Consider the following 27,172-nt stretch of genomic DNA (forward strand, 5'->3'; position numbering starts at 1 on the left):
GCAAACTAGGGGATTTGGCAGCACGAGAAAAAAGGTCTTTTGGTATACAGTCTTAGGAGACCAAAGACCTCAACTTACAGTAATATTCCCGGAGGGAATAAAAATTACCGGCCTGGTAGATTCTGGAGCTGATGTAACTATAGTTTCTACTTTGCACTGACCTCAATCTTGGCCGGTACACAAGATAAATGCAACCTTTACAGATTTAGGGACCCTCACTGAAATTTTACAAAGCGCTAATAAACTTGAATGTCAGGGGCTTGAAGGATAAAAGGGCAAAATACAGCCATATGTTGCCTCCATTGCACTATCTTTGTGGAGAAGAGATCTTTTACAACAATGGGGGGCTACAATTACTATACCTTCTTTACAGAAAGGCCATAGACAAATGAGTTATCAAGCTGGTGATAGCACCAGTGTTCTGGACCAAAATTTATAAAGGGGGCCACTCCAAAGCGCTTCACCCTGCCTTTAAAACGGAAAACAACTAAACCAGTATGGGTAGAGCAGTAGCCCCTAATAAGAGAGAAGTTAGAAGCACTCCAAATTATTATGAAAGAACAGATACAACTAGGGCATATAGAAACTAGCTCTAGTCCATGGAATTTCCCTATCTTTGTTATAAAGAAAAAAATCGGGTAAAATGTTAACTGATTTAAGACGGATTAGTGAGATTATTGAGCCTATGGGACCTTTACAACCTGGAATTCCAAATCGAGCATTAATTCCTAAAAATTGGCATCTAGTGATTATTGATTTGAAAGACTATTTTTATACAATTCCTTTACAACCTCAGGATTGTGACAAATTTGCTTTCACGGTCCCTTCATTAAATGACAGCCAATCTATTCAGAGATATCAATGGTGAGTCCTCCCCCAGGGTATGTTAAATAGTCCTACTATGTGTCAAGCTTATATTCATCAACCTTTACAAATATTAAAGCAGATGTTTGCTACAGGCATTTGTGATCATTATATGGGTGATATCTTATTAGCACATAAAGAAAAACTTGAGGTCGATAATATGTTACAGGACACCAGAAAATTGTTTAAGGAGTATGGACTCCAAATAGCAGAAGAAAAAATTCAGCAACAGAGCCCTGGTTATATCTAGGACAGAAAATTTCAGCAAGCATTATTCAACCTCAAAAGGTTCATATTAGACAGGATTGTCTCAACACCTTAAACGATTTTCAGAAACTGTTAGGGGATATAAATTGGCTTTGGCCATCTATTGTAATCCCTACCTATCAATTAACTAATCTATTCCAAACATTAGAAGGATCTTCAGATCTCAATAGTCCTAGGCAATTGACTCCTGGGGCAGAAATCAAATTACAATTAATTAAACAACAAATTCAATCAGGACAGTTAGATCATATACAATCATTACAGAATCTTAAGGTTTTAATTATTCATACTACACATTCTCCAACGGGAATTCTTATGCAGGATACTAACATAACTGAATGGGTATTTTTACCTAATAAATCGAGTAAAACATTATCTACATATTTACAGAAAATTTGCATTTTAATAAAAAACGCAAGAATCCGTTTGCGACAATTATGTGGACAAGATCCAGATGAAATAATAATACCCTTTAGTAAACAACAACAAGAAATTCATTGGCAATTATCAGATGATTGGCAGAGAGCCTTTAGTAATTTTATGGGAAAAATTCATAATATTTATCCTAAAGACAAAAGAATTCAGATTTTGAAAAGGACTCAATGGATTTTGCCAAAAATAATTTCTCCTACCCCCCCTATCTAGAGCAGAAACTTATTTTACTTATGCAAACAAAAAGGACTGGCTGGATACAGTAATTTTAAAGAAAATAAAGTAGTGCAATCTCCTTACCAAAAAGTACAAAAGGCAGAATTGTTTGCAGTTGTCATGTTGCTACAAGATAAAGACTTTATGTCTCTTTACATTATCACTGACTCTTAATATATGGAGTTTACTGTACAACACATTGAAATGGCTACTATCTTTAATAATGGGTCCGATTTGCATGAACTATTTCTACAGCTTGAAATGCTCTTGCGCCTCTGGCATGATCCTATCTATATAACACACATTCACGCTCATCCTTTACTAGACCTTTATCTGCTGGGAATGTTAACATTGATCAATTGTTTAGTACAGTAACCTCCGCTCAAAGAGAGCATAATATGCATCATTCCAATGCAAGAGCATTGAAGGAAAAGCATCATATTACTTGGAGACAAGCTAAAAATATGTTAAAAACTTTCCCTCACTGTCAGCCATTCCAAACTGCACACTTACCCATGGGGGTTAATCCCAGAGGAAAAACTGTTAATGCCCTTTGGCAAATGAATGTCACTCAGGTGCCAGAATTTGGCAAGCTTAAATTTGTTCACCATTCTATTGATACTTATTCTCATTTCTCGTAGGCATCAGCGATGTCCTCTGAGAAAGCTGATGCTGTTATAACACATTTCTTAGAAGCCTTTGCTGTAATGGGCAAGCCCCGAGCCATTAAAACTGACAACGGCTTAGCATATTTATCAGGTAAGTGTCAACATTTTTTTCAACAATTTTATATTAAACATATTACAGGAATTCCTGGAAACAGTACAGGTCAAGCAATTATTGAATGGCAGAACTGAACCCTTAAGGAAATGCTGCAAAAACAAAAAGAGGGGGGAGAGCTGGTAACAGGCCAGACTGCCCGATGAAGATTATTAAGAGCTCTATTTACTTTAAATTTTTAAAATTTGAATAGAGATACAGTGCCAGCTGCTGAAGTGAATTGGGGATATAAAAAGGAGGTCCCAGTAGAACGACCTATTATGTATCAAGATGTCACTGCTAATCAATGGTGCCAGATCTACCATAGCGGAAATGGATATAAGATGGAAGTGGTGGACCTAGAGGCTTCTTCATGTAATTGATGGGGCCGTATGCATGGCCAGATTGCGACATCATGGCTTTAATTTTATCTTCTTCAGAAGCATTGGCTTCAGCCAGATTGGCAGTCTTTGTGAGCTGGGCCAGAAACAGAGATGCAGAAGAGTCATCAGTGACCATTGAAGTGCCCATCACTGGTTCAGTTCGACCTATAGCGTCCGCCTTGCTTGTAGATTTCACAGCTCCAATAGGAATTCTTCTAACAATGACAGATACGTTCTTAGAAATCAGAGCATTGTCATCGGTGTATTCTTCCTCGGTCTGCGTGTTGGTGATCTGCAGGTCACACTTGGCAGCTTTCAGCTTCTCTCTCCCCATAATCTGCTTCTTTAGGTCGCCGAGGGAGATGTGCCGCCCATCAAAGGTGGCGATGGCAAAGTTGACTTTGGAAGCGAATTTATAATGCACACAGGCCATGGTGCCAAAGGACTCCTAAGGAAGGTCGGGTGTGGAGACGTGGACACGCGGACACGCTCAAGATATGTCTAGTTGTCAACTTAAGAGCAGAATATGTCCGTACACAGAACACCCGCAAGACACTGAAGGACCGCAGGCCTCGGGTTCAACACCCAGTTCCCACAGCAGGGGCATGAGAACCACAGTCCAGACCCAGAGCGGGGAATCACTTCAGGGGCAGGAGGGCGGACCAGGGTGGCAGAGCCAGGGGCTCCGCCAAGCGGCACTGCGTCACCACGAAGCCGGAAGCGAGCCTTCACCAGGCTCTGGGCATGGCCTCACCACCCAAGCCCCGCGGGGCGGGGGGGGAGGGCGGGGGGAGCGTCTGGGGCCCTTGGTGGTCTGTCACCGCAGCCGAGGCTCCCAGACGCTGCCCCACCCGAGTGCTCTGCGCTTCTCTTACCTTCCGCCCTTCGCCTCTAGTCTCAGAAGGGCGAGAACAAGCCGGGAAACTGCGAAGACCAGTTTTTCCTTTCTGTTCCACCCCTTGCGGCTCTCGAGATGGCGGGGTCCAGAGGCAGCAGTTCCAGGTGTTCCCAAAGGTGTGGCTGGAGTCGCCTAAGAAGAAAGGACATGGAGACAGCATTCCGTGGATCAGCAGCCTAGCCAGGTGCTAGCCAGGTGCTTCGGTGGCTTCTCAGTCCTGGGACCGGGTCTTGGCGAGATCTCTCCCCTGAAAGCTCCCTTGGAGAACGAGGACCACGACCGCGACCACAAGCCTAGGGAGTGAGAAAAGCTCTGCAAAGAAGACGCTGCTTTCTTTTATAGCCCTAGAGCGTTGTGGGAGGAGCCAAATCAGCCACCCGCTCGACCAATCAGCACTCCAGGATGAATGCGTCACCTGGTTGGGCACCAAGTTTAGGGGAGGAGGCTTGCATTGGTGCTTCTGGACCAGCAGAGGGAGGGACAGCTCTTTGGCCCCGGGTGGACACCCTCCGCTCCAGGGCGGGGGAGACTGCTTCTCTGTGGAGGTGAGACAGTGGTCTGACTGCTGCTGTGAGGGTCCTTCTTTTATGCCCCATGGGTGGGCCTCTTCCATGTCTCATATCAGTGTGCTCCGGTGGCCTTCTGCGCTTATCAGGATACACGAGCAGAGGTTACAAGGTACTTATCAGGAGTTAACATGCAGGGAGTTGTTGGTCAGTAGCTACAAGTTATTTTTCATGAGTTAACATGCTGATCGTTTCAAGTTACTTATTGGGGTCTCAGACACACACACATACACACACACACACACACACAAATTAAGTTCCTCTTCGAAGAAAAGTTTAAAATTCACTCTACTAAAAAAATGAAATTTGATTATACTATCTTATACTAAATAAACTTATTGCTATAACATGCTGTCATAATAATTCCTAGATGGGACTTTCAATTAGTGCATAGCCCGATGAGACAACATTCAGAAAATACCCAGGAAACATGGAAGATAGAGAAGTTAAACGACATGATCAGTGAGAAATGTGCCAAATGCAAGAACTGAGACACCCCTCGGGGCAAATACAGTGGGGCTTATACTTACAAGTGAACCGAATAACGAGTCTTTTGAGATAGGATCCGTCTCTCAGCTGGCTACTTTCTTTGAGTTGTGAGATAAAATTGGGGATATGAGCCAGCTTCAGATACCCCACCACTGGTTGGCGTAGCCAAGGTCACAGTGAATGCCACAACATCAGCCCAGCATCACGTGTCTCACCCATTCACTTTAATAATTTGACATAAGAGGAATTTGAGTTGCGAGCTCTGTCCCGGAACTACTTAAACTCCTGAGTCAAGGCCCCACTGTATCCAGCTTCCCCATGAGTGCAGGAAGAGATGTGGGGAGGGTGTGCTGTTGGAGAATGAAGGACCTAAATGACGAAGTAACCACATGCAATGCAGTTAACGGGACTTGACTTGGGTCTTCAGAAAACCAACAACAAAAGGCATATTTGAAACAAAGAAATTTGAATGTACAGTGACTATTAGGTGATATTCAGGAATTACGTTTTTTCCATGTGTGATAATGGCTGAGAAAGTACTTCTTTTTTTCCAGATACTCATCAGAGGATACGTGAGAGGAAAACAACGTGTTTGGATGTATGGCGTTGTCCCGGCCCAGTCCTCCCGCACCGCACCGCCCTGCACAGCACTGCAGACACCTCCAAGATGCAGGCTCTCCCGCTGGCCCGGCCCTCGAAAGCTCTGCGCGCACACCCCTGAAGAGGCATGGGCGGTACGCGCTGCTGCCCGCCTGCTCTGCCCAACCAGCGCCACCACCTGGAGACTCTCAGCCCCGCCTCCCGCTCATTACCCAAGGTGCACCGTGCTCATTTGCATGTCCCACGGGAACAGGTGAACCCGGCAGCTCAGTCTCAGCAGCCTAGCTATCACCGCGACCAACACGCGAGCCTCGGGAGGGGATCCTGTGGCATCAAATTCCCCTCACCGTTCCGAGGCCACCGCCAAAAGATGCGACCCAGTCACCATAAATGCGAAAGCAGTGAGATCGCCTGGCCTTAAGTACTTGGCGGGCGGGAGGCAACAGCGTGATCGCTTAGGCAGCGCACATGGAAAAGTTGAGACGCGACATACAGAAGGTTAGCATGGGACATATCCGTGTAAGGCACTCTGTGAAATGAAAGCAATGCTCAGGTCTTTGCAGAGGGGCATTTGTGCTGGCCTTGGAGGTCATGGGAGGCAGAGGCTGAAGTTGATGTGAATAAAATGTGTATGGTTTTGTATATTACCGTGCCCCTTGCTTGTCCAGGCACTGGGCTCGGGCTGCAGGAGGGTGGCTTGCATTAGCACTTCTCGACCAGCAGAGGGCGGGATGGGTTCTTCCCCCCTCCTGGGCCCTGCCATCTGGGGGACTTCCCCCCACCACCCCCACCCACCCCCCACCCCCCTCCTCACTGGGTCAGTGAAAAAAACGATCAGAGTAGTGGTATTTCACCTGCGGCCCACAAGGCCCGCATGCCCACTCCACGCCCCTGGCGGAGACTCAGGGAATGGGTGCCGTGGGCCTCCCACTTATTCTACACCTCTCATGTCTCTTCACCGTGCCAGACTAGAGTCAAGCTCAACAGGGTCTTCTTTCCCTGCTGATTCCGCCAAGACCGATCCCTTGGCTGTGCTTTGGCTGGATAGGAGGTAGGGACAGTGGGAATCTCGTTCATCCATTCATGCGCCTCACTAATTACATGACGAGCAATTTGGCTACCTTAAGAGAGTCATAGTTGCTGCCGCCCTTGACCCGCGCTTCATTGAATTTCTTCACTTTGACATTCAGAGCACTGGGCAGAAATCACGTCGCATCAACACCCGCTGCGTGCCTTCGAGATGCTTTGTTGGAATTAAACAGTCAGATTCCCCTGGTCCGCACCAGCTCGAAGCTGGCTGCTAGGCGCCAGCCAGGGCAAGGCGCTGCGGAACCTCGGTCCAGGGGTGGTCCTGGCGTGGGTAGACCTGTGAGTGCGGGTGCGCAGCCACGAGCAGCAATGCAGGCGAGCCCCAATGCAACCCCTGGCGCGACCAGCTGCCCGACTGGCTCCCTGAGGGTGGCCGCGACGCCCGCCACATCTGTGGCAATCCATGGGAAAGGCCAGGCTCCTGCCTGGAGTCGCTGTCGCCGACGCTCCCTCCCCCCAACCTCCGCCCGCAAGTCCACTCCCCAGGGCCCAGTGGGAGACCTCCCCCATTACAGTCTGGGGTGCCGTACAGCCAAGTCCTCGCTGCCCCCCTCCCCGCCCCGGCCCCGCCCCGAAACCCCCAGCCCACCCCCGGAGGATATGGGTATGGCCCGGATCGAGATTGACACCCTTTACCTGGATTTTCAAGGGCCAGCGGGAGCTCACCAGACATCCTCGGAATCCCAAAGCTCTCCATAGTAGGAGCCCCTCTCTCGGGGTGAACCCATTCCTTGGCGCCTAGCTCTTCACAAAGAAAAAGAGAACTCCCCCTGGGGCTCCCGCCTGCTTCTCCAGGATCGGTTGCTTTACAGCACTGAACGCCTCGTGGTGCCAGTCTCCACCACTCCGGATTCGGGGATCTGAACCCGAACCCCTTTCCATCGCCCGTCCCTTCGGAATGGCGTTCGCCCATCTCTCAGGACCGACTGACCCATGTTCAACTTCTCCACTTCGGCCTTCCAAGTTCTCCTTTGAGTTTTTGCTACTAGCACCAAGCTCTGCACCTGCGACTGCTCCACCGGGCTCTAGGCATCAAGGCTCACCGCAGTGGCCCTCCTACTCAGACTTGTCATCGCTTAGCGTGCGCGGGTGTGTGCCAGGCCGGGCGGGGGCACATGCGCGTGGATACGGTCCCCCTTTGTCTCAGACCAACTTTCAGCTATGGCAGGCCAGGTATGGGCCCGTCGCACCGGCGCCATCCATTTTCAGGGCCATTTGATTGGGCAGGTGAGTTGTTACACACTCCTTAGCGGATTCCCACTTCCGTGGCCACCGTCCTGCTCTCTCTACCAACCAACACCTTTTCTGGGGTCTGATGAGCGTCAGCATCTGGCGCCTGAACCAGGCGTTCAGTTCCTCCCACAGCGCCAGTTTTGCTTACCAAAAGTGGCCCGCTAGGCACTCGCATTCCACGCCCGGCTCCACGCCAGCGAGCCGGGCTTCTGAACCATTGAAAATTTGAGAATAGCTTGAGATCATTTCGGCCCCAAGACCTCTAATCATTCTCTTGACCGGATGGATAAAACTGCATCTTTTGTGTGTCTGCCAGAGCGCCAGCTATGCTGAGGGAAACTGCAGAGGGAACCAGCTACTGGATGGTTCCATTAGTCTTTCACCCCTGTAACCAGGTCGGACGACCGATTTGTAATATTTATTCAGTTTTGTTAAGTGATAAAATATATCAATATTCTGAAATTCATATCTATCTATCTATCTATCTATCTATCACCTACCTACCTACCTATGATCTATCTATGGATCCACCTATCTATGGAACAACAGCAGGTACCGAAAGGGGCACCAGCACTCCCATCATCTCCTACGTCACACAGCCAGAGCAGTGAGCAGTTTCCAGTGCTGTTTCCCTCTCAGTGAAATGCTGACAACTTTTCCCCAATTCGGCAGCATTCTCACGCTCCAGTTGAACCTTCCTCTTCATGGCCTCTCGTTCTGGCCTCTGCTCATTTGGGACAGGTGTTGACATTACTGGCCCCAGAACCTTAGGTGTCCTCCATAGAATTGGTTTGCGGGGGAAATGCTGGGGTGGAGAGTGGTTGTGAGGCCTGGGCGAGGCCCAGGGCTGGCTCACAGCAGAGTGAAAAGGCTCCCTCTTCCCGGAAGCACAAGATGATGTTCTGTAGGACCCAGGCCTAGAAGCAGGAGGCTGAGGGACACTAGGCTGGGCAGGGTTGTTGAAACCTGGTCCGGCTGAGTTGGTCAACATTGGCAGAACTGAGCTGCCAGGACCTGTCAAAGATACAGGAGTTGGCAGGGCTACAGTGACTGCAGCAGGCTTGGCAGGGTTGGTCACAGCAGGCCGACCTGATGCGTGAGACTGTGGCCTGCTAGGCACGGGTCGACCCGGCAGCTTGTTGTCCATGGGTGGAACACCCGATGGCACCAACTTGACCTTCCCGGGAGAATGCAGCTTGTCCTGGGATGGAGGTGGAGACCCTTGGTCCGAACTTTCATATGGTTTTTGGGGTTTGACTTGAGTTTTCACTGAACCTTTGCCCTCACGGGGGCGGGGGCGCGTATCCAGCCAGGTCTTGAAAACTGGGTGTGGCTGGGGGCCTTTGGGGTTGCTTGAGTTTCCTAGGGCCCGTGAGGAAGACGGGTCAGCTTTCTCATCATTCCACTTGCCCAGTGCATGGAAAACCTCCGTAGACTCCAGTAAGTGCCTATGCAGGCCACTGTGAGGCTTTTTGATGGTCTCTTGTGGCAGCTCAGGATGACATTTCTTTCTCTTCATCATCTTTGGAATGGCTAGCTTCTACTCTGCCTCTGCTGGGGTCCAGGCCCAGCCGTTCCAGGCATTCCCAAAAGTGTGGACGGAGTCGGCGAAGAAGAAATGACACAGAGACAGCGTTCAGTTGATCAGCAGCCTAGTCAGGTTCTAGCCAGGTGCTCCAGCGGCTTCTATGTCCCGGGACCGTGTCTTGGTGAGATCTCTCCCCTGAACGCTCCCTTGGTGAAAGCGGATGGCGACGACCAAGACAACAAGCCTAGGGCTGAGAAGTTCTGCAAAGGAGACCCTGCTTTCTTTTATAGCCCCAGAGCATGGTGGGAGGAGCCAAATCAGCCTCCCACCCACTCCACCAATCAGCCACCCCCAGGATTGAAAGCGTCACCAGTCAGGCGTCAAGTTTAAGGCAGGGCCGCACATGCCCCATGCTAGGCCCATCATGGCACACCCCTTCAGGTGACAATCACCGAAAGGACCCAAAGGAAAGGTTCTGCTGAACGTGGCTTAGCCCGGCATTCATTCCTCAAAGGGAATGGGCCAGGCGAGGGTGGGGTTGGGAGTGGGGGGCTGCGGACGGGTGTAGACCAGAGACGCAGACACACCGAATGAAGCTGCCCTTGGAGGTCATGGGTGGAAGAGGCTGAAGTTGATGTGAATAAAATGTGTATGGTTTTGTATATTATCGTACCCCTTGCTTGTCCTTTCCATGTCAAGTCCAGGCACCGGGATCTGGCTGCAGGAGGATGGCTTGCATTGGCGCTTCTCAACCAGCAGAGGGCGGTACGGGCTCTTCGCCCTGCCAGGGCCAGGCCATCTGGGGGACTTCCCCCCACCACCCGCCAAACCCCCGCCTCACCGGGTCAGTGAAAAAAACGATCAGAGTAGTGGTATTTCACCTGCGGCCCACAAGGCCCGCATTCCCACTCCACGCCCCTGGCGGAGACTCAGGAAATGGGCGCCGTGGGCCTCCCACTTATTCTACACCTCTCATGTCTCTTCACCGTGCCAGACTAGAGTCAAGCTCAACAGGGTCTTCTTTCCCTGCTGATTCCGCCAAGACCGATCCCTTGGCTGTGCTTTGGCTGGATAGGAGGCAGGGACAGTGGGAATCTCGTTCATCCATTCATGCGCCTCACTAATTACATGACGAGCAATTTGGCTACCTTAAGAGAGTCATAGTTGCTGCCGCCCTTGACCCGCGCTTCATTGAATTTCTTCACTTTGACATTCAGAGCACTGGGCAGAAATCACGTCGCATCAACACCCGCTGCGTGCCTTCGAGATGCTTTGTTGGAATTAAACAGTCAGATTCCCCTGGTCCCCACCAGCTCGAAGCTGGCTGCTAGGTGCCAGCCAGGGCAAGGGGCTTCTCGGAACCCCGGCCCCAGGGGCAGTCCAGTCCAGGGGAAGACCTGTGCCCGGGTGCGTGCGCGGCTAGGAGCAGCAATGCAGGGAGCCCCAATGCAACCCTGGGCATGACCGGCAACCTGAATGGTTCCCAGCGGGCGGCTGCGATTCCTGCCATAGCTGGGGCGATCCATGGGAAGGGCCAGGCTCCCGCCAGGAGTCGCTGTCGCCGCTGCTTCCCCCCTCCCCTGGCCAAACCCCGCTCATGTGTTTCTGCCCCAGGGCCCCTCGGGAGACCTCCCCCCTTACCCGGCACCACCGCCTGGGTCACCACGCAGCCAAGTCCTCACCGCCCCCTCCCCACCCCCGACGCCGTCCTGAAACCCCCATCCCACCCCTGGAGCATATGGGTATGGCCAGGCTCGAGATTTACAACCTCTTCCCCCGATTTTCAAGGGCCAGCGCGAGCTCACCAGACGCCACTGGAACTGCAACGCTTTCCAAGGCACGGGGCCCTCTTTCGGGGCGAACCCATTCCAGGGCGCCCTGGCCTTCACAAAGAAAAGAGAACTCTCTTCGGGGCTCACACCGGCTTCTCCGGGATCGTTTGTGTTACCGCACTGGACGCCTCGTGGCACCCGTCTCCGCTACTCCGGATTCGGGGATCTGAACCCGACTCGCTTTAGATCGGCTGAGGGCAACGGAGGCCATCGCCCATCCCTTCAGAACGCCGCTCACCCATCTCTCAGGACTGACTGACCCATGTTCAACTGCTGTTCACATGGAACCCTTTTCCACTTTGGCCTTCAAAGTTCTCGTTTGAATATTTGCTACTACCACCAAGATCTGCACCTGTGATGGCTCCACCCGGGCCTGTGCCCTAGGCTTCAAGGCTCACCGCAGGGGCCCTCCTAGTCGTCGTGGCGTAGCTTTGCGGGGGTGTGTGCCGGGCGCTGCCAAAGAGCTTCCCAGTTTGCTCCAGTCGCCCTGTCTCTGACCGATCACCAGCGAGGGCTGGGTATGGGCTCGACGCTCCAGTGCCATTCATTTTCAGGGCTAGTTGATTCGGCAGGTGAGTTGTTACACACTCCTTAGCGGATTCCCGCTTCCGTGGCCACCGTCCTGCTGTCTCTATCAACCAACACTTTTTCTAGGGTCTGATGAGCCTCGGCATTAAGCGAAGTAACCCAGCACTCCGTTTATCCAGAAGCGCCAGTTCTGCCTAACAAATGTGGCCCACTATGCACTCTTATTCCACACCCGGGCTTCTTACCCATTTAAAGTTTGAGAATAGGTTGAGATCGTTTTGGCCTCAGGACCTCTAATCATTCGCTTTACCGCATAAAACTGTGTTTGCGAGAACGCCAGCTATCCTGAGGGAAACTTCGGAGGGAGCCACCTACTAGATGGTTCGATTAGTCTTTCAACCCTAAACCCAGGTCGGTCGACCGATTTGCACATCAGGACCGCTAGGGACCTCCACCAGAGTTTCCTGTGGCTTGGCCCTGCCCAGGCATAGTTCACCATCTTTCGGGTCCTAACACGTGCGCTCATGCTCCACCTCCCCGGCAAGGCTGGCGAGACGGGCGGGTAGTGCGCCTTGGGTGAACTGGAGAGGCCTCGGGATCCCACCTTGGCCCTGGCGGTCCTTCACCTTCATTGCGCCACGGTACCTTTTCTGTGTGCCCCAGACTCGCGCACTTGTTAGACTCCTTGGTCCGTGTTTCAAGACGGGTCGGATGGGTGGCCGACTTTGCCGCCAAACCCATGCACTCGCTTCTGTCCGCGGTGTGGCGCCTTGCAAAACCCTCCCAGGCCTGATTGCGTGACTTCTCCCGGGGCGCACTGGGGACAGTCCTCCAAGCCCCTCAGTGCCCCATTCTCACCCCGGCGCCACCCCGAACCTTCTCCCCCCTCCCCCGCGACCCCCGACCCTCGGATGGGCGAGAGGGAAGGAGAGCGATTTGGGAGCGGTTTTGCTCCTTCCAGCAAGTGTGGGTTGAAGATCCTTTGGCACTGGCAGGCAGGGGCGGAGCCACGGACAGGCTCTTATGCTGGAATCCACCAATCACACCACCGCAATGGGCAAGCGGCTCTAGCATGGCTTCTGATTGGCTCAGACCTCACTGCAGTCCAAAGCTTCTGTGGTGAGACAGCCGACTCCACAGTGGGAGGGGTGAAAGAGACTTTTTAAAATACCATATAGGTGGATTTTGTTGGCTGTTACACGTGGAGGCATGGAGGAGTGAGCTTGCCTCTGCGGATTGGGCTCTTCTCGGCGATGTCGGTGTCCTCAGAAGCGCCAGCGCCCAGCTGAGATGGCAGCAGCAGAAGGCAAGCAGTGTCTTCAGGAGTGCCAGGGCCCAGCTGAGAAGGCAGCGCCCAAAAGCAAGCCGGCCCCGGCAGAAAAGCACCTCGAGGCGGACGCCTCAGCGTTGTGCTGTGCGGGGAGTGGAGGAATCGCGAGGCCCATATCGCCCCCGCACTGCTCCCTGCAGGACCTGCCTGTGGAGATGCTGGTGGAGATCTTCGCCTCGCTCCAGGGCACAGACCTGGCCAGCCTGGCCCAGGCTTGCACCAAATCCCGGCACATCCTGCACACTGACAGCATCTGGAGACTGTGCTGTCACCAGGAGTTTGGCGTTCAGGAAAACTTGCAGAAACCGGAGATGATCGATGGTATGTCTTATAGAGAAGTCTACGCCAAGATGTTCCCATACAAAAACCTTTTGGGTTTGTGGCAGCTAGATTATGGCTATAGAAGACTGCTGAATGTAGTGGTGGATGATGGCTTATGCATTACTGGTTGGATGTACAGGCCTTGCCTTAACACCCATGTGGCTGGCCCAATGCAATTCGAGCCTTTGTTTAGAATTCACCTGACGCAAAGGAAATCAGCCATGGTGGAGTACACGGACCACTTCTACAGCTTTTCCCATAGCCGACACATGCAGATTCAGAAGGACAGGTTCAGCAACCGGTGGATCCAGAGAGACCCCCGACAGGATTCACCAACGCGCCTTAGGGGAGGACGATGGCTGGAGATGTCCCAGGAAGACAGACAGCTGTATGACCGCCTGACCTACCGCCATCTGTACCTCCACCCCCCCCCCCTCCCCCAGCCACCAGGACGATCTCCTCAGGCCAGGCCTCTTCCTAGGCAAATCCGATGGCTTCGGCCTAATGATTGCCATGCTCAGCTTCCATGGGAAGTATGCCTGGGTCACAAAGATCACAGGAGACTTAATCTGGACGTTAGAGAGCCACCTCATGCGCCACATCCATCTGCCAGATGGCAAGACCTTCCACAACTTCAAGGAGCTCTCCCGCGTGGTCCAGGAGATTGAGGAGCAGGTGATCCGTGAGCAGCAGCAGCAAGAAAACAGAACTGAGGAAAGCGAAGGCCATGGCTGGCAGAGCCCTGGGCAGCCTAGCATCGGGGAGTCCTGGGCTGCACCTTCGGAGGAGCAGCCTGTTCCGTTTGTTCTGCCTGTGGGCTTGCGCTCAAGAGACCAGAACTATCCCTCCCCGCTCCCCCCAACCTGCAGGATGTATTACTATGGCGTGCACATTGTTACCTTACATGGCTCCGCCTACCCCAGGCGCTGCCCTGGAGTCTTCATCCTGTTCGATGAGAACCACTTCGGGTTCATCTGGCTGGAGATGAAATACTTCATCCTGTTAGGCAGAGTACAGAACACCTTCCAGCATGTGGAGGCACCATCCCCGCAGGCCTTCCTGGAGATGCTCTCAAACATTCAGCCCGGACCCCCCATGAGGAGCAACTTGCATGCACTTTGAAGACTGGACCTTCTGACCTCATGACCCACCTTTGTTCCATTTTTTTTTTAATCCTCACCCGAGGATATATTCCCCTTGATGTTTAGAGAGAGTGGGGGAGATGGGGGAAAAGAGACATTTTACATGTGAGAGAAACACATCAGTAGTTTGCCCCCTGCCCAAGCCCAAACCAGGGCCAGGCTGGGTAGGGGCCAGAAATTGAGGTAGAAATAAACCTTAGACGAGCGGTCTCAACCATCCTAATGCTGCGACCCTTTAGTACAGCTCCTCATGTTGTGCAGACCCCCAATTTCCTTGTTACAAATTGAACATGAACATGATTTGGGATAGATAGATAGATAGATAGATAGATAGAAAGAAAGAAAGAAAGAAATATAAAGATACCAGGATAGCCCTGAACTGCCTGGTGGTGGCCATGCTGCAGAGGCCCCAGCACAGAGTGGTGGTACAGATGTCTATGGACCTGTCCCTGTTCATCAGTCTATGTTGTTCTCTATATTCCACAAATGAGTGAGATCACGTGGTATTCATTTTTCTCTGACTGGCTAATTTCACTTTGCATAATGCTCTCCAGTTCCACCCATGCTGTTGTAAATGGCAAGAATCCCTTCTCTCTCTCTTTTTTTTTTCCCGCAGCGTAGTATTTCATTGTGTAGAAGAGGCGAAGGCTCTGCTTAGTCTCTTAGATAAGCAAGAGAAGCGAGGCTTAGGAGGAATTCTTCTAGAAGTCATAGAGGAAGAACTGCCCAACTCCCAGCAAGCTGTGAAGGCTTTACGGGACCTGGTATTCTTTGTAAATCATCCAGAAAAGAAGAAAATTCTTTTCTTCAATGATAAAAAGCTGTCAATTTTCTGTGGACAAAGAGTTTCAGAAACTGTGGAGGAGTGTCACTGTGGATTCAATGGATGAGGAGAAAATTGGAGATGGCAGCGAGATATTCAGAAGAATATCTGAAGTGACAGGGTATTTCTTACATGCAGGAATCCAGACCAAAGAAAGTGGCCCCTATCCAGAGAAGGAAAAGGCCTGCCCGCTTCACAAAAAGTGACGACTCAAGACTCATAAGGAACACATGGCTGGAGTGCTGAAGGATGACTCTGACATTGCTCCTAGTAAATAGTGAACAGTTTTGTAGTATGAAGAGGTCACCACACACCAACAGAGGAGGCAAACCAGCTTGAGGAACTGGATTCAGGTCAGCTTCCTCCCCCCACATTCTTGGATTTGGGGGCCTAGAATGACACATTCCATGTCATTCCATATTGAAAAAACAAAAAAACACTCCTTAAAATAAATAAAAATAAAAAAACCTCCACAGAAAACATGTTGATCCGGTCTTTCAACTTTCTGAGGTTTCAGCAAGCCCACATGGCCAGGCCCGGACTTGGTCTCTGGGCCGGGGCCTGACCATCCATCCATCCAGAGAGTGGGCGGGGTGGGGGGGTGAGGGGTTGGGAGGGTCGAAAAGATGGCCCGAACCGGACATAGTCTTTGTGGATTACAGAGATTGGGTTGACTGGGGCCCTGGCCTGGGCCAAAGAGCCCGTCCCGCCTTTTGCTGGTCGAGAAGCGTCAATGCAAGCGCCCCCTCCTGCAGCCTCCTCTGGGGAAGGCAGTCAGGTGACTGGACTTCCCCAGTTCTAACTAGACCCGAGGGGGCTCTGTCTTCAAGAAGGCAGGGACTGAAGGGTGATCATGGATGCCGAAGGACCATTCAAAGCCAGAAGTGTCCGTGCGTGACTGCGGATGTACACGCACAGAAGCGCGCGCACACACACACACACACACACACACACTCCCAAACGCACACCCACACACACACACCTAGTTGCCCTCCTCCACCCTCCCCCCGACACACACGGGAGCACAAGGTCCGCTAACAAGATATCTGCTGAGTGACACGCTCCTAGGAGATTTACTGTGGCTTTCTTCCTTGTGGATTGTCCTGGGCCCACCGGAGCCTGTCTAAATAGGTATTGTCCCCTTTTCAACCCAGAAAATGGTGATGCCTCTCCGCAAGGCCTGGAGATGGAGCCCTGTGGCCTTCTTGCGCACCTGCCCCATCTCCCAAGCTCTACCCAAGCCCAGGAATTGATTTAGCGGGCCAGTGGTGGCCTCTACTGGTCCTGGAGCACCAAATGCAAGCCTCCTCCTCAACCCCACCCCCACCTCCTTCTTCAGCTTTCTCTGGGAAAGACAGAGCCAGGTGTCTGGACCTCCTAGGTGTTTATAGACCCCAGGGCTGGGGGAAGTTCCAATTCTGTCGCTGTCTGCAAGAAGGCAGGTGTGTGTGTGTGTGTGTGTGTGTGTGTGTGTGTGGCGCAGGAGGGGGGACGGGGTGTTGGCAGAAGAGGGGTGCTCACAGATGCCATCCCACAATGGAAATCCTCCAATTAGCCTGAGTGACCTCGGACACACACAACACACACACACGCACACACACACACACACACACACACACACGGAGCACAATGTTGGGCACCGAGATTTCTGCTGAGTGACCCACCTCTAGGAGATTCACTGTGTCTTTTTGCAGGGTGGCTCAGGCCTGTGGATCATATTTGATGCTCAGCTGAAATTCTGATCACACCTACAGTACAACTGACCTCCTTGGCTTCAATGGTTTTGAAAAACAGACGTCATAGGGCACATCTGAAGGACGGCATCCTATTCATCTCCTAGAGTCGCCATGTCCCTCTGCCACCAAAGAGGTGGGTTACAAGAACAGAGAGGAATTCTCTGAGATTCCAGGTGCCAGGAGTCACAAATCAAGGTGCCACCGAGACCCCTTCCCATCGGGGGGCTCTAGGGAGCACCTTGCCTGCCTCCACCAGCTGCTGGTGGCCCCTGGCATCCTGGTCTCAGAGCTAATATACAAAACCATACACATTTTATTCACCTCAACTTCAGCCTCTGCCTCCCATGACCTCCAAGGCCTGCTTCGTTCGTTGTGTTTGAGTCTCTGGTCTCTCCCCTCCCATAGCCACCACTCCCTGCTGCCCCCTCCTTTTGAGGAATGAATACCAGGCATCACAGCCATGAACAGGAGAATGAGAGAGAGAGAGAGAGAGAGAGAGAGAGAGAGAGAGAGAGAGAGAGAAACAGTGATGTGAGAGAAACTTGGATTGGTTGCCTCCCACATGCACCCTGCCCAGAGTCAGGATAGAACCTGGTATGTGAAACCACGTATGTGCCCTTGACCAGGAATCTCTTGACCCAGAATGGAGCCCTCAGCTTTCCATTGCATGACATGACATCTCACCTACTGAGCCACACCAGAGAGGCTCCGTTTGTCTTTCAAATGGATCTTCCCATCTATTTATCTTGAATAGATTATGGACAGTTAAGTGTGCTTGCAATGTTATGGCTTTCTGAGTTTTTTGGAATCCTCTATTCCTCTTTTAGTTTCCTGCTCTCTTGTCCTGTATGTTGAAGGCTCTCTGTAGTGCTATGTTTGAATTCCTTTCTTTTATTTCTCCAGTGTCTCCTGTAGACACACACATGGGCGCAGTAGAAAGCACAAGGTCCGCTAACAAGATATATGCTGAGTGATGGGAAGCTAGGAGATTTTTTCCTTGTGGATTGTCCTGGGCCCACTAGAGCCCAGGTGTGTGGTTACCGGCATTCTTGACCTAGGACAAATGAACAGCCTCTCCATACATTGGAGGTTGAAAAACCAAGATAAACACACACACACACACACACCAGACCACGCCGAAGGTAAAGCCCTACCTCACACCACACACCATCACTACTAGATGTATTCAAGGACAGTTGACAACCTGGATAGCAGAGACAGTGAACAGGGCATCTATAGGGTTGTATGTCAATTTTCAAATGAAGCACGTGGTTAAGATCATTTTTAACTTTTATTAATAAATTCATTAGGCTTGAGGGCATCCATTTGCCATGGATGGAAAGGACAGGCAGATATGTGACAGGCAACGATAAGCACTGAAATAGTCCTTAAAATCCAGAAGTTCTACTGATAAAAAAAAAATACAAATGGGACCGATGTTTGTAACCATTCATTGCCGAGAAATAGAGCCAATTGCAATGAATGAAGAGAAATGAGCAAAGAAATAATAAAATAACATAAAATAAAATAACCCCTCCCCTCCCACACACACACACACTCTTCACAGGTCCCGGCTCCGAGGAGCCCGCACTAGAGGTGACAGTCAAGCACACCAAGCATCGCAGCCACATTCAAGATAACCTTTCCTTGAGATGTTTTTGGTGAATGCCACCTGCAGGGCGTGTCCTGTGGGGGGGGTCTAGCCTGAGGCATGAGTGCCCCCACACTAAACTTGACCCCCAACCAGTGACGATGCTTCAGCTCTAAGGCCAGATGATTGGTGCGTCTCTGGCTCTGCCCACCACGTTCCGGGGCTGTAAAAGGGAGCAAGGGTAAGCATTGCAACGTGTTTTCTAGGGTTTTGTTTGAGAGACCCATAAAAGTATAACGCAGTGATCAGCCAGGCTGTACATACAAATAGATAGATATAGATAGATAGATAGATAGATAGATAGATAGATAGATAGATATAGATGATAGATAAAAAAATAGTAAATGTGGATTCATGATAAGAATGTATCATTGTATGCGGGCTTTACATGAAAGAAAGAAAGAAAAAAAAGCACTAACGGGTTTGGCTCATTAGATAGTGTCAGCCTGTGGACTGAAAGGTCCCAGGTTTGATTCCAGTCAAAGGCGTGTACCTTGGTTGCGGGCACATCCCCAGTGGGAGGTGTGTAGGAGACAGCTGATCAATGTTTCTCTCTCATCTATGTTTCTAACTCTCTATCTCTCTCCCTTCCTCTTTGTAAAAAAAGCAATAAAATATATTTTTTTTAAAAAAAGAAAGAAAAAAAAGTAAGTATTCTGTCAACATTTCTTTGCTCTTTGGCCCCGCCCCTGCTCCCGCTCCCGCTCACGCTCCTGGTCAAGCAGATCAAATAAAGAAAAGTAAATAAAATAAAAAGTATCCTGTCAACATTTCGATCAACCCAAATCACTCTGATCCACAATCAGAGACTTAAGTCCAGGCCAGTCCATTTGGGCGACACCAGCTCTCTGTGCATGATGGAGTCCTTACCAGACACCAAGTCCCCATCGGGCCATCTGGTCGACCCGCGCTCTCTCTGTGGATGGCAGGGTCCCCGCCGCCAGAGACGGGCTGCGCATTAAAATAAAATATATAAAATAAAATGAAAATGAAATAAATAAATAAATAAAATAAAATATATAATAAAATAAAATAAAATAAAAAGTCCCACAGCCAATCACTCTAATAGACAACCAGAGACTGAGTCTGAGTCTGAGTCTGGCCATTTGGTCGACCTCGGCTCTCAGGGAAGGGGCGCCTTGGGCCTCCCACTTATTCTACACCTCTCATGTCTCTTCACCATGCCAGACTAGAGTCAAGCTCAACAGGGTCTTCTTTCCCTGCTGATTCTGCCAAGATGGTTCCCTTGGCTGTGGTTTCACTGGATAGTAGGTAGGAACAGTGGGAATCTCATTCATCCATTCATGTGCATCACTAATTAGATGACGAGGCATTTGGCTACCTTAAGAGAGTCATAGTTACTCCAGTCATTTACCCGCACTTCATTGAATTTCTTCACTTTGACATTCAGAGCACTGGGCAGAAATCACATGGTGTCAACATCCTCTGCAGAACTTCGCGATGCTTTGTTTGAATTAAACAGTCGGATTCCCGTGGTCCGCACCAGGTCTAAGTGGACTGCTAGGCACCGGCTGAGGCAAGGCACCACGCGGAACCTAGGCCCCAGGGGCGGGCCAGGCGGAGGAAAGACCTGTGTGCGCGGCCTGGGCCAAAATCCTGGGCTGGACCGCCCACCTGAGGGCTGGCCCGCAGCAGCTGGGGCAATCCACAGGAAGGACCAGGCTGGCGTCCAGAGTTGCCTCCACTGCCGACCCCCCAGGTGTCCGGGCCCGCGGACCCTGCGGGGGACCTCCCCTAGGACCCAAAGCGGAAGAGGGGGGGCGCCGCCCCCCCCCCCACGCGCCGCCCAGACCCCCTCCCCAGCGCAGAGGGAGATGGGGAAGGGAGAGCGAGGTGGGAGGGGGAGGAGAAAGCTGGAGGTCGGGGCGCCAGAGGGGAAGGGCTACGGGGGCGGACCCGGGCTTGGGGTGGGGCGGCACGCCTCATACAGCCAAAGCGAGTGCCCAGCACCGCTACGGGTCCCAACACCACCAATTCAGCCCTTAGGGCCAATCTTTATTCCGAAGTTTCGGATCCTGCTTGCCGACTTCCCTTGCCTACGTTGTTCCAACAAGCCAGAGGCTGTTCACCTTGGAGACCTGATGCGGATATGGGTACAGCCCATATTTACACCCTCTCCTCCAGATTTTCCAGCGTCAGCAAGAGCTCACCGGATGACACCGGAACCACAACGCTTTCCAAGGCACGGGACCCTCTCCGGGCGAACCAATTCCACGGCGCCTTGTCCTTCACAAAGAAAAGAGAACTCTCCCTGGGGCGCCCGCCAGCTTCTCTGGGACGGTTGCGTTACCGCTCTGGACGCCTCGCGGCGCCCGTTTCCACCACTCCAGACTCGGGCATCTGAACCCGACTCCCTTTTGATCGGCTGAGGGCAACGGCGGCCATTGCCCGACCCTTCGGAACGACGTTCGCCCGTCTCTCAGGACCGACTGACCCACGTTCAACTGCTGTTCACATGGAACCCTTCTCCACTTCGGCTTTCCAAGTCCTCCTTTGAATTTTTGCTACTACCACCAAGATCTGCACCTGCGGCTGCTCCACCCGGGACTGCGCACTAGGCTTCAAGGCTCACCGCAGGGGCCCTTCTACTCGGAACGAGTTTTTTTGTGTGTTTGTTTTTCCTACACCCCTTTCTCTTGATTATGGCCAAGGTGAAAAGAGCAACCAGGAAAATATATCCCCAAAATGACTCGGTACAAAACAGGTCTTTTTCAGAAATATTTAATAAAATAAGAGTTAACGAAAAATCTTTACATGAGTTTTAAATCCTATTTCAAAACAGAAGAAACAACTCCATCATTGGCCACAGGTCACTGGCCATCCTCGCACACACTGACTTGCTGGTGCTTTAGCTGGTGTCCATCATCGCGTTGTAATCCTCAGTGTCCCTCATAGCATTGTAAGTGTCCAGTAGGGTGTCCAACTCAGGGGTGTCCCTCATCCCGCTGTAAGCGTCCAGCTGGGCGTCCATCTTTTTGGTGTCCCTCATTGAGTTGTAAGTGTCCTACTTGGCGTCCAACTACTTGGTGCCCCTCATCGCTTTGTAATTGTCCAGCGGGACGTCCAACTGCTCAGTGCCCCTCATCGCGTTTTCAGCATCCTTCTGGGCGTCCAACTGCTCGGTGCCCCTCATATCGCTGGAAGTGTACAGCTGGGCGTCCAAATTTTTGGTGTCCCTCATCGGGTTGTAAGCGTCCTTCTGGGCGTCCAAATTTTTGGTGCCCCTCATCGAGTTGTAAGCGTCCAAGTGGGCGTCCATCTCCTCCACTGAGATATGTCGCTGTGAATTGCGACCAGTGTGCCTGCCTGTGCGCCCGTTGCCTCCGCGGGCGCCCCTCTGATGTTGAGGGGACGGCCATCCAAAGGGACGCCGTTGTACTGTTTCCTGGCTTCCAGGGCGTCTGCCTTCCGCTCAAAGTGCACGTGGGCTGTTCCCAGGCTGTGGCCAGAGCGGTTGTAATGGACACCGGCCTTCTTAAGAGGCCCGAACTCCGCAAACAGCTGCGGGATGCCCGCGTCGGACACTCTGAAGTCCAGGTTGGACAGCAGCAGCTTCCCCCCAGTTATCAGGCCGGAGCCCCTGCCGAAGGCCCAGTGGAAGGTGCCGTGTTGCCACTTGTCGGGAAGCTGTCTCAGCCTGCTCTAGGACGCCGGCTGGTTCCTGCCTCGGCCGAGGTCCGCCCGGTTCTGGAACGGCCCGCCGCCCCTGCTCTCTGGTGTGGCGGCCTGCGCTCCACAACTCCGACCTCTCTGAGAGGCAGCCTGGCCTCTGTCCGGCCTAGGTCCTTGCCCCCACCCCCGCCACAGCCGCGGCCCCGGCCATGGCCACCCCGCTGACTCTGGGCAAGCCTAATGTCATCCAGTGACATGTGGATTTTGTCGGCCATGGCGGAGCCCAAATCGGCCTAGGATCGAGCCCCTCCGGAGGCACGCAGGTCCTTCACTTTCCCTACAGCACCAGAGCTGTTCCTGTGCGGGCACCAGATGAGCAAAACCGGTTAGGGCGGGTCACATATCTTTGTGCTAGTGAATGACAAGAGGTAACTAGTCACTTCCCTTTTTGCCAGTGCCCTTGGGGCACAGCCCGGAGTCCCAGGGCAGAGACCACAAATTCCCTCATTGTCACTGTTGTCATGTTAATTTTTGACCACTCACTATAATTTTACAGTTGACCAACCTCGAGCCTCCCCTCCTTTGCTTTCTCCCACCTCCATCATCTACCATCACTGGATTTCATGGAAACCCACTGGTCAACAGCAGGAAAGAGTGTAGAACAGTGTTTGAAACCACTTACAAGTCTCATCCTTGGATGGTGATTTATAAAAATAGGTCAAAGACATGCTTGGGGACTTTGGGCTTTGCTGTGCTGTGTATCTATGCAGAGACAGGGTGATTTTAAACTCCTATGTGATGACTTAAGTTTATCCTTCACCCCTGGTCTGGCCTCCGGACTTTGTTATCTAGACCTTGGAAAGGTCTCTTCCCTGCCATGAAAGGAATAGATTTTCAATTCCTTGAGATTCTGCTTCCCGGCAGTTGACGACAGTCTGGTTCAAATAAATTCATCACAGAAATTATTTACAGGTTTGAGTGTTTCTCAGTTAAATGGTATGAAACTCCAAGAAAACACACACACACCACACACACACACACACACAAACACACATACACACACACACACACACGCACACATACATGCAAGTTTTTCAAGTGTACAACTCAACAAAACATCACCTGAATACAGCGCCCAAAGTATAAAGCCTCTTTCTTTAACAATTTTCCTCCCCCCCAACCCCCTCCCTGGTTTCTTTCTCTTTGGCTTTCTTTTGTGTTCCCCCTTCCACTACCTCCCACCACCCCAAACCTATTATTTTCAACATAGGGAGGGGGCATTTCCAAGGCATACAAACAAAGCAACAAAGCCAGGAAGCCATAGAGGTAATAAACACTAACCTTGACCACATCTGCCACTGCCTATGAATATATATATATATATATATGTTCACAAGAAAGCCCAAAGACAGCAAGCAGGTGGGTGTGGGGAACATTTGTACAATGTCATCTGGTTGTGGATTTTAGCGTGACTCACCTTATGAATGACAAGAAAGTCTGGGGGCAGAGGCGGGGGGGCGCCCCGTAGTATGTGTCTTTGAAATGAGGTAAATCTGGATGAGGCCTTGTCCATCAAATGTACAAAATCAATCAATTTGGCCCTGGACCGGTGGCTCAGTTAGCTAGAGTGTCTTCCCTTATGCCACTGTTTGTGGTTTCATTCCCCAATCAGGGCACATACAGGAAGCAACAGAGCCCTGGCTGGTGTGGCTCAGTTGGTTGAGAGTCATGTCTCGCATTGAAAGGTCACTGATTCCTTTCCAGGTTTCAGGTTCAATACCCAGCTGGAGTATGTATTGGAGGCAACTGATAGGTATTTCTCTCTCTCTCTCTCTCTCTCTCTCTCTCTCTCTCCCCCTCCTTCCCTCACTCCCTCCCTCCCTCCCTCCCTCCCTCCCTGTTTCCCCTCCTTTCCTAAAATAAATAATACACACACACACACACAAACACACACACACACACACACACACACACACATAACCCTCACCCGAGGATATTTTTCCATTGATTTTTAGGGAGAGTGGTGGAGACAGGGCAAGACAGAGGACAACATCGATGTGAGAGAAACACGTCAATTGGTTGCCTCCGACCAGGGCCAGGGCCCAAAGAACCTGCCACCAAGGTCTATGACCTTGGCTGGAATCGGACCCAGGACCCTTTGGTCCACAGGCTGCCCAACGCTCAATGCACTGAACCAAACAGGGTAGGGGAAATATATATATGCTGTACCCAGCCACGCATTGCTGTGGCTCAGTCTGGTTAAATGGAAAAGAAAGAAAAGAGAAAGCACACGTTTCTAATACGCTTAATTTCACAATGCCTGTGGGTATGCAACATTTTGTGTTGTTCAATTGTCTGTGCAGATATAGAGATTGTCTGGTTTGCCAACTCTAGAACAAGCAACATATAATTGTCCATGTGAGAAGCAATCCACGTCTAGATCTAAACCGCACAATTCTAAAGATTGGTCCTGAGCTTTGTTAACGGTGATTGCAAACGCCAATCGAATTGGGAATTGCAATCTCTGAAATTGAAATGGCATATCCGTTGGAATCATAGGAATCTGAGGAATGAGGACATCTTCACCTTTGAAAGGTCCTGTCAAGATGGTTGCTTCTATGACATTGCTCATTAATTTTTTTACTACAAGCCGCATGCCTGTCAAAGCTTTGGCTGGTTGACATGTCGCAACATGGTAATTGCCATGCCGATTTTCAATTGCAGTACATGTGGTGGCATCCCTGGCAGATTGAGTGAATTCAAAAATTCTGTTTGATAATTAATCGCTTCATCTGCTTCCACAACAGTGTCGACGGACTTGTATGTGACTGCCTCGCTTTGAATGTTAGACTGAATGATATTGTTAAGTCCGTAGATGTCTTTGTTCTTGGCCGCAAGAATAGCTTGTTCACTCAGCCAATCGTGATTCTTATAATTGGTTTGAATATTGGGAAATACTTTTTCAACCAATTCTTCTTTTGACGTCACTAAATTGCAGAAGTGATGAGGCAATGAAATTCGTCCTGAGGTAAGATCAACCGGCACCTTTCCGTTCCCAATTCCCAGCAATTGATGTGAGAATATCTCAGCTGATAGATCGTTTTGCAGCTGGACACGCATATTTGTGGTTAATTTTATCTACACTTTATAATTGTAAACAGAAACATTGAAACAGAATTGTAAAATATTTAGTTTAGCGTGTGTTGCTTTTACGTCCAACAGATGGTGCTGCTTTCCAAAAAAGGTATGTTTTTACCTGTCACAGGTGTGACATCTATATAATAGCAGGTATATAGATATATAAAAACAAGCGAGTGTTCGAATGCAACATTGTGTCAAAATTTCTAAGCAAGGCCATGTACTTGGGTTGCGGGTACATCCCCTGTAGGAGATGTGCAGGAGGCAGCTGATCAATGTTTCTCTCTCATCGATGTTTCTAACTCTCTATCTCTCTCCCTTCCTCTCTTTGAAAAATTAATAAAATATATTTTTTAAAAAATTCAAAGCAATCGGTGAAGAGCTTTTGGAGATTTAAAATTTTGACCAAATGAACATTTGCATTTTTATGTATGTATGTGTATATATATATATATATATATTTAAAAGCTACCAACGAATGAATAAACAATCTCTCTCTCTCCCTGCCTCTTCCTCCCCCCTCCTCTCCTACTTTCCACTCTCTCTTTTTTTTTTCCCACTCTCTCAAAAACAAACAAACAAACAAAAAAACTAGCCCTAGCTGGTTTGGCTCAGTGGATAGAGCCAAAAGGTCCCAGTTTCGATTCCTGTCAAGGGCACATGCCCGGGATAAGGGCTAGATCCCCAGTACGGGGTGTGCGGAGGCAGCCGATCCATGATCCTCTCTTATCATGGATGTTTCAATCTCTCCCTCTCCCTTCCTCTCTGAAATCAATAAAAAAAAATATTTTAGAAACCATATCAAGCCCTAGCCGGTTTGGCTCAGTGGGTAGAGCATCAGCCTGCGGACTGAAGGGTCTCGGGTTCCATTCTGGCCAAGGGCACAGGCCCGGGTTGCAGGCTCAATCCCCAGTAGGGGGCGTGCAAGAGGCAGCTGATCCATGATCCTCTCTCATCATGGACGTTTCAGTCTCTCTACCTCTCCCTTCCTCTCTAAAATCAATAAAGAAATACATTTATTTTAAAAAAATACATCAGGAATCAGTGTAGAGCAGTGTTTGACAGCACTTGGGAATCACTGCTAAAGTGCTATACACTGTAGAACAGTATTTGACACCACTTGGGATTCTGGTTGGTTTTCCAGTTTGAAACTTGGAAGAATATAATAGGATTAAAATTGTATTTTATCATACATTGACATAATTCTTGATAATAACTGCAGAATACTTATTCTTAGAATGAATCAGAACAGAATCTAATTTTGGTTGGGATTTTCATCTAACTGACAAAATTACTAGATGTTAAATGCAGTGTGGTATCCCAAATTGGATCCAGGAACAACAAAGTGCATTATAACAAAAAATTGGTGAAATCTGAATAAAATTTGCAGCTTAGTTAATAATAATATGCAGACGTCTTAGTTTTAACAAATGTTCCATGTTAATGGAACATTAGGGAGAACTACTGAGGGGTAGACAAGAATTTTCGGTATAATAGTTGGAATATTTCTATCAATCTAGCAATATATATGACTTGAAAAATGGGGTGAGGAAGCAAAATACAAGCCCATATTTGTATTTTTTCCATAATGCAAATCTATTGTTACACAAATGTCCAGTGTTTGAACAGAGCAAGAAAGCCGCACTGTTGCCTAGAAAGAGGAGTTGAAGCAGCACGTGGGAAGCAGGGTGGTTCCGGGATGTCAGGTGTGTGG

The 27,172-nt window shown here is 50.3% G+C and overlaps 1 protein-coding gene and 1 pseudogene across 1 annotated transcript; one reads left to right on the plus strand and one right to left on the minus strand.

Moving 5' to 3' along the window:
• Window positions 1-12,974: 12,974 nt before the first annotated feature.
• On the plus strand, window positions 12,975-21,052 carry LOC139001089 (F-box only protein 31-like). Its single transcript, XM_070402906.1, has 3 exons — window positions 12,975-13,750; window positions 13,800-14,312; window positions 20,842-21,052. The coding sequence occupies exons 1-3, from the start codon at window positions 12,975-12,977 to the stop codon at window positions 21,050-21,052; spliced, it is 1,500 nt and encodes a 499-aa protein (XP_070259007.1).
• A 675-nt stretch (window positions 21,053-21,727) lies between these two features.
• On the minus strand, window positions 21,728-22,595 carry LOC139001090 (THO complex subunit 4 pseudogene; annotated as a pseudogene).
• Between the last annotated feature and the right edge of the window lie 4,577 nt (window positions 22,596-27,172).

This window comes from Myotis yumanensis, unplaced genomic scaffold, assembly GCF_028538775.1.
Source record: "Myotis yumanensis isolate MYYU_CA2020_CCGP unplaced genomic scaffold, mMyoYum1.0.hap1 SCAF_87, whole genome shotgun sequence".
NCBI classification, from domain to species: domain Eukaryota; kingdom Metazoa; phylum Chordata; class Mammalia; order Chiroptera; family Vespertilionidae; genus Myotis; species Myotis yumanensis.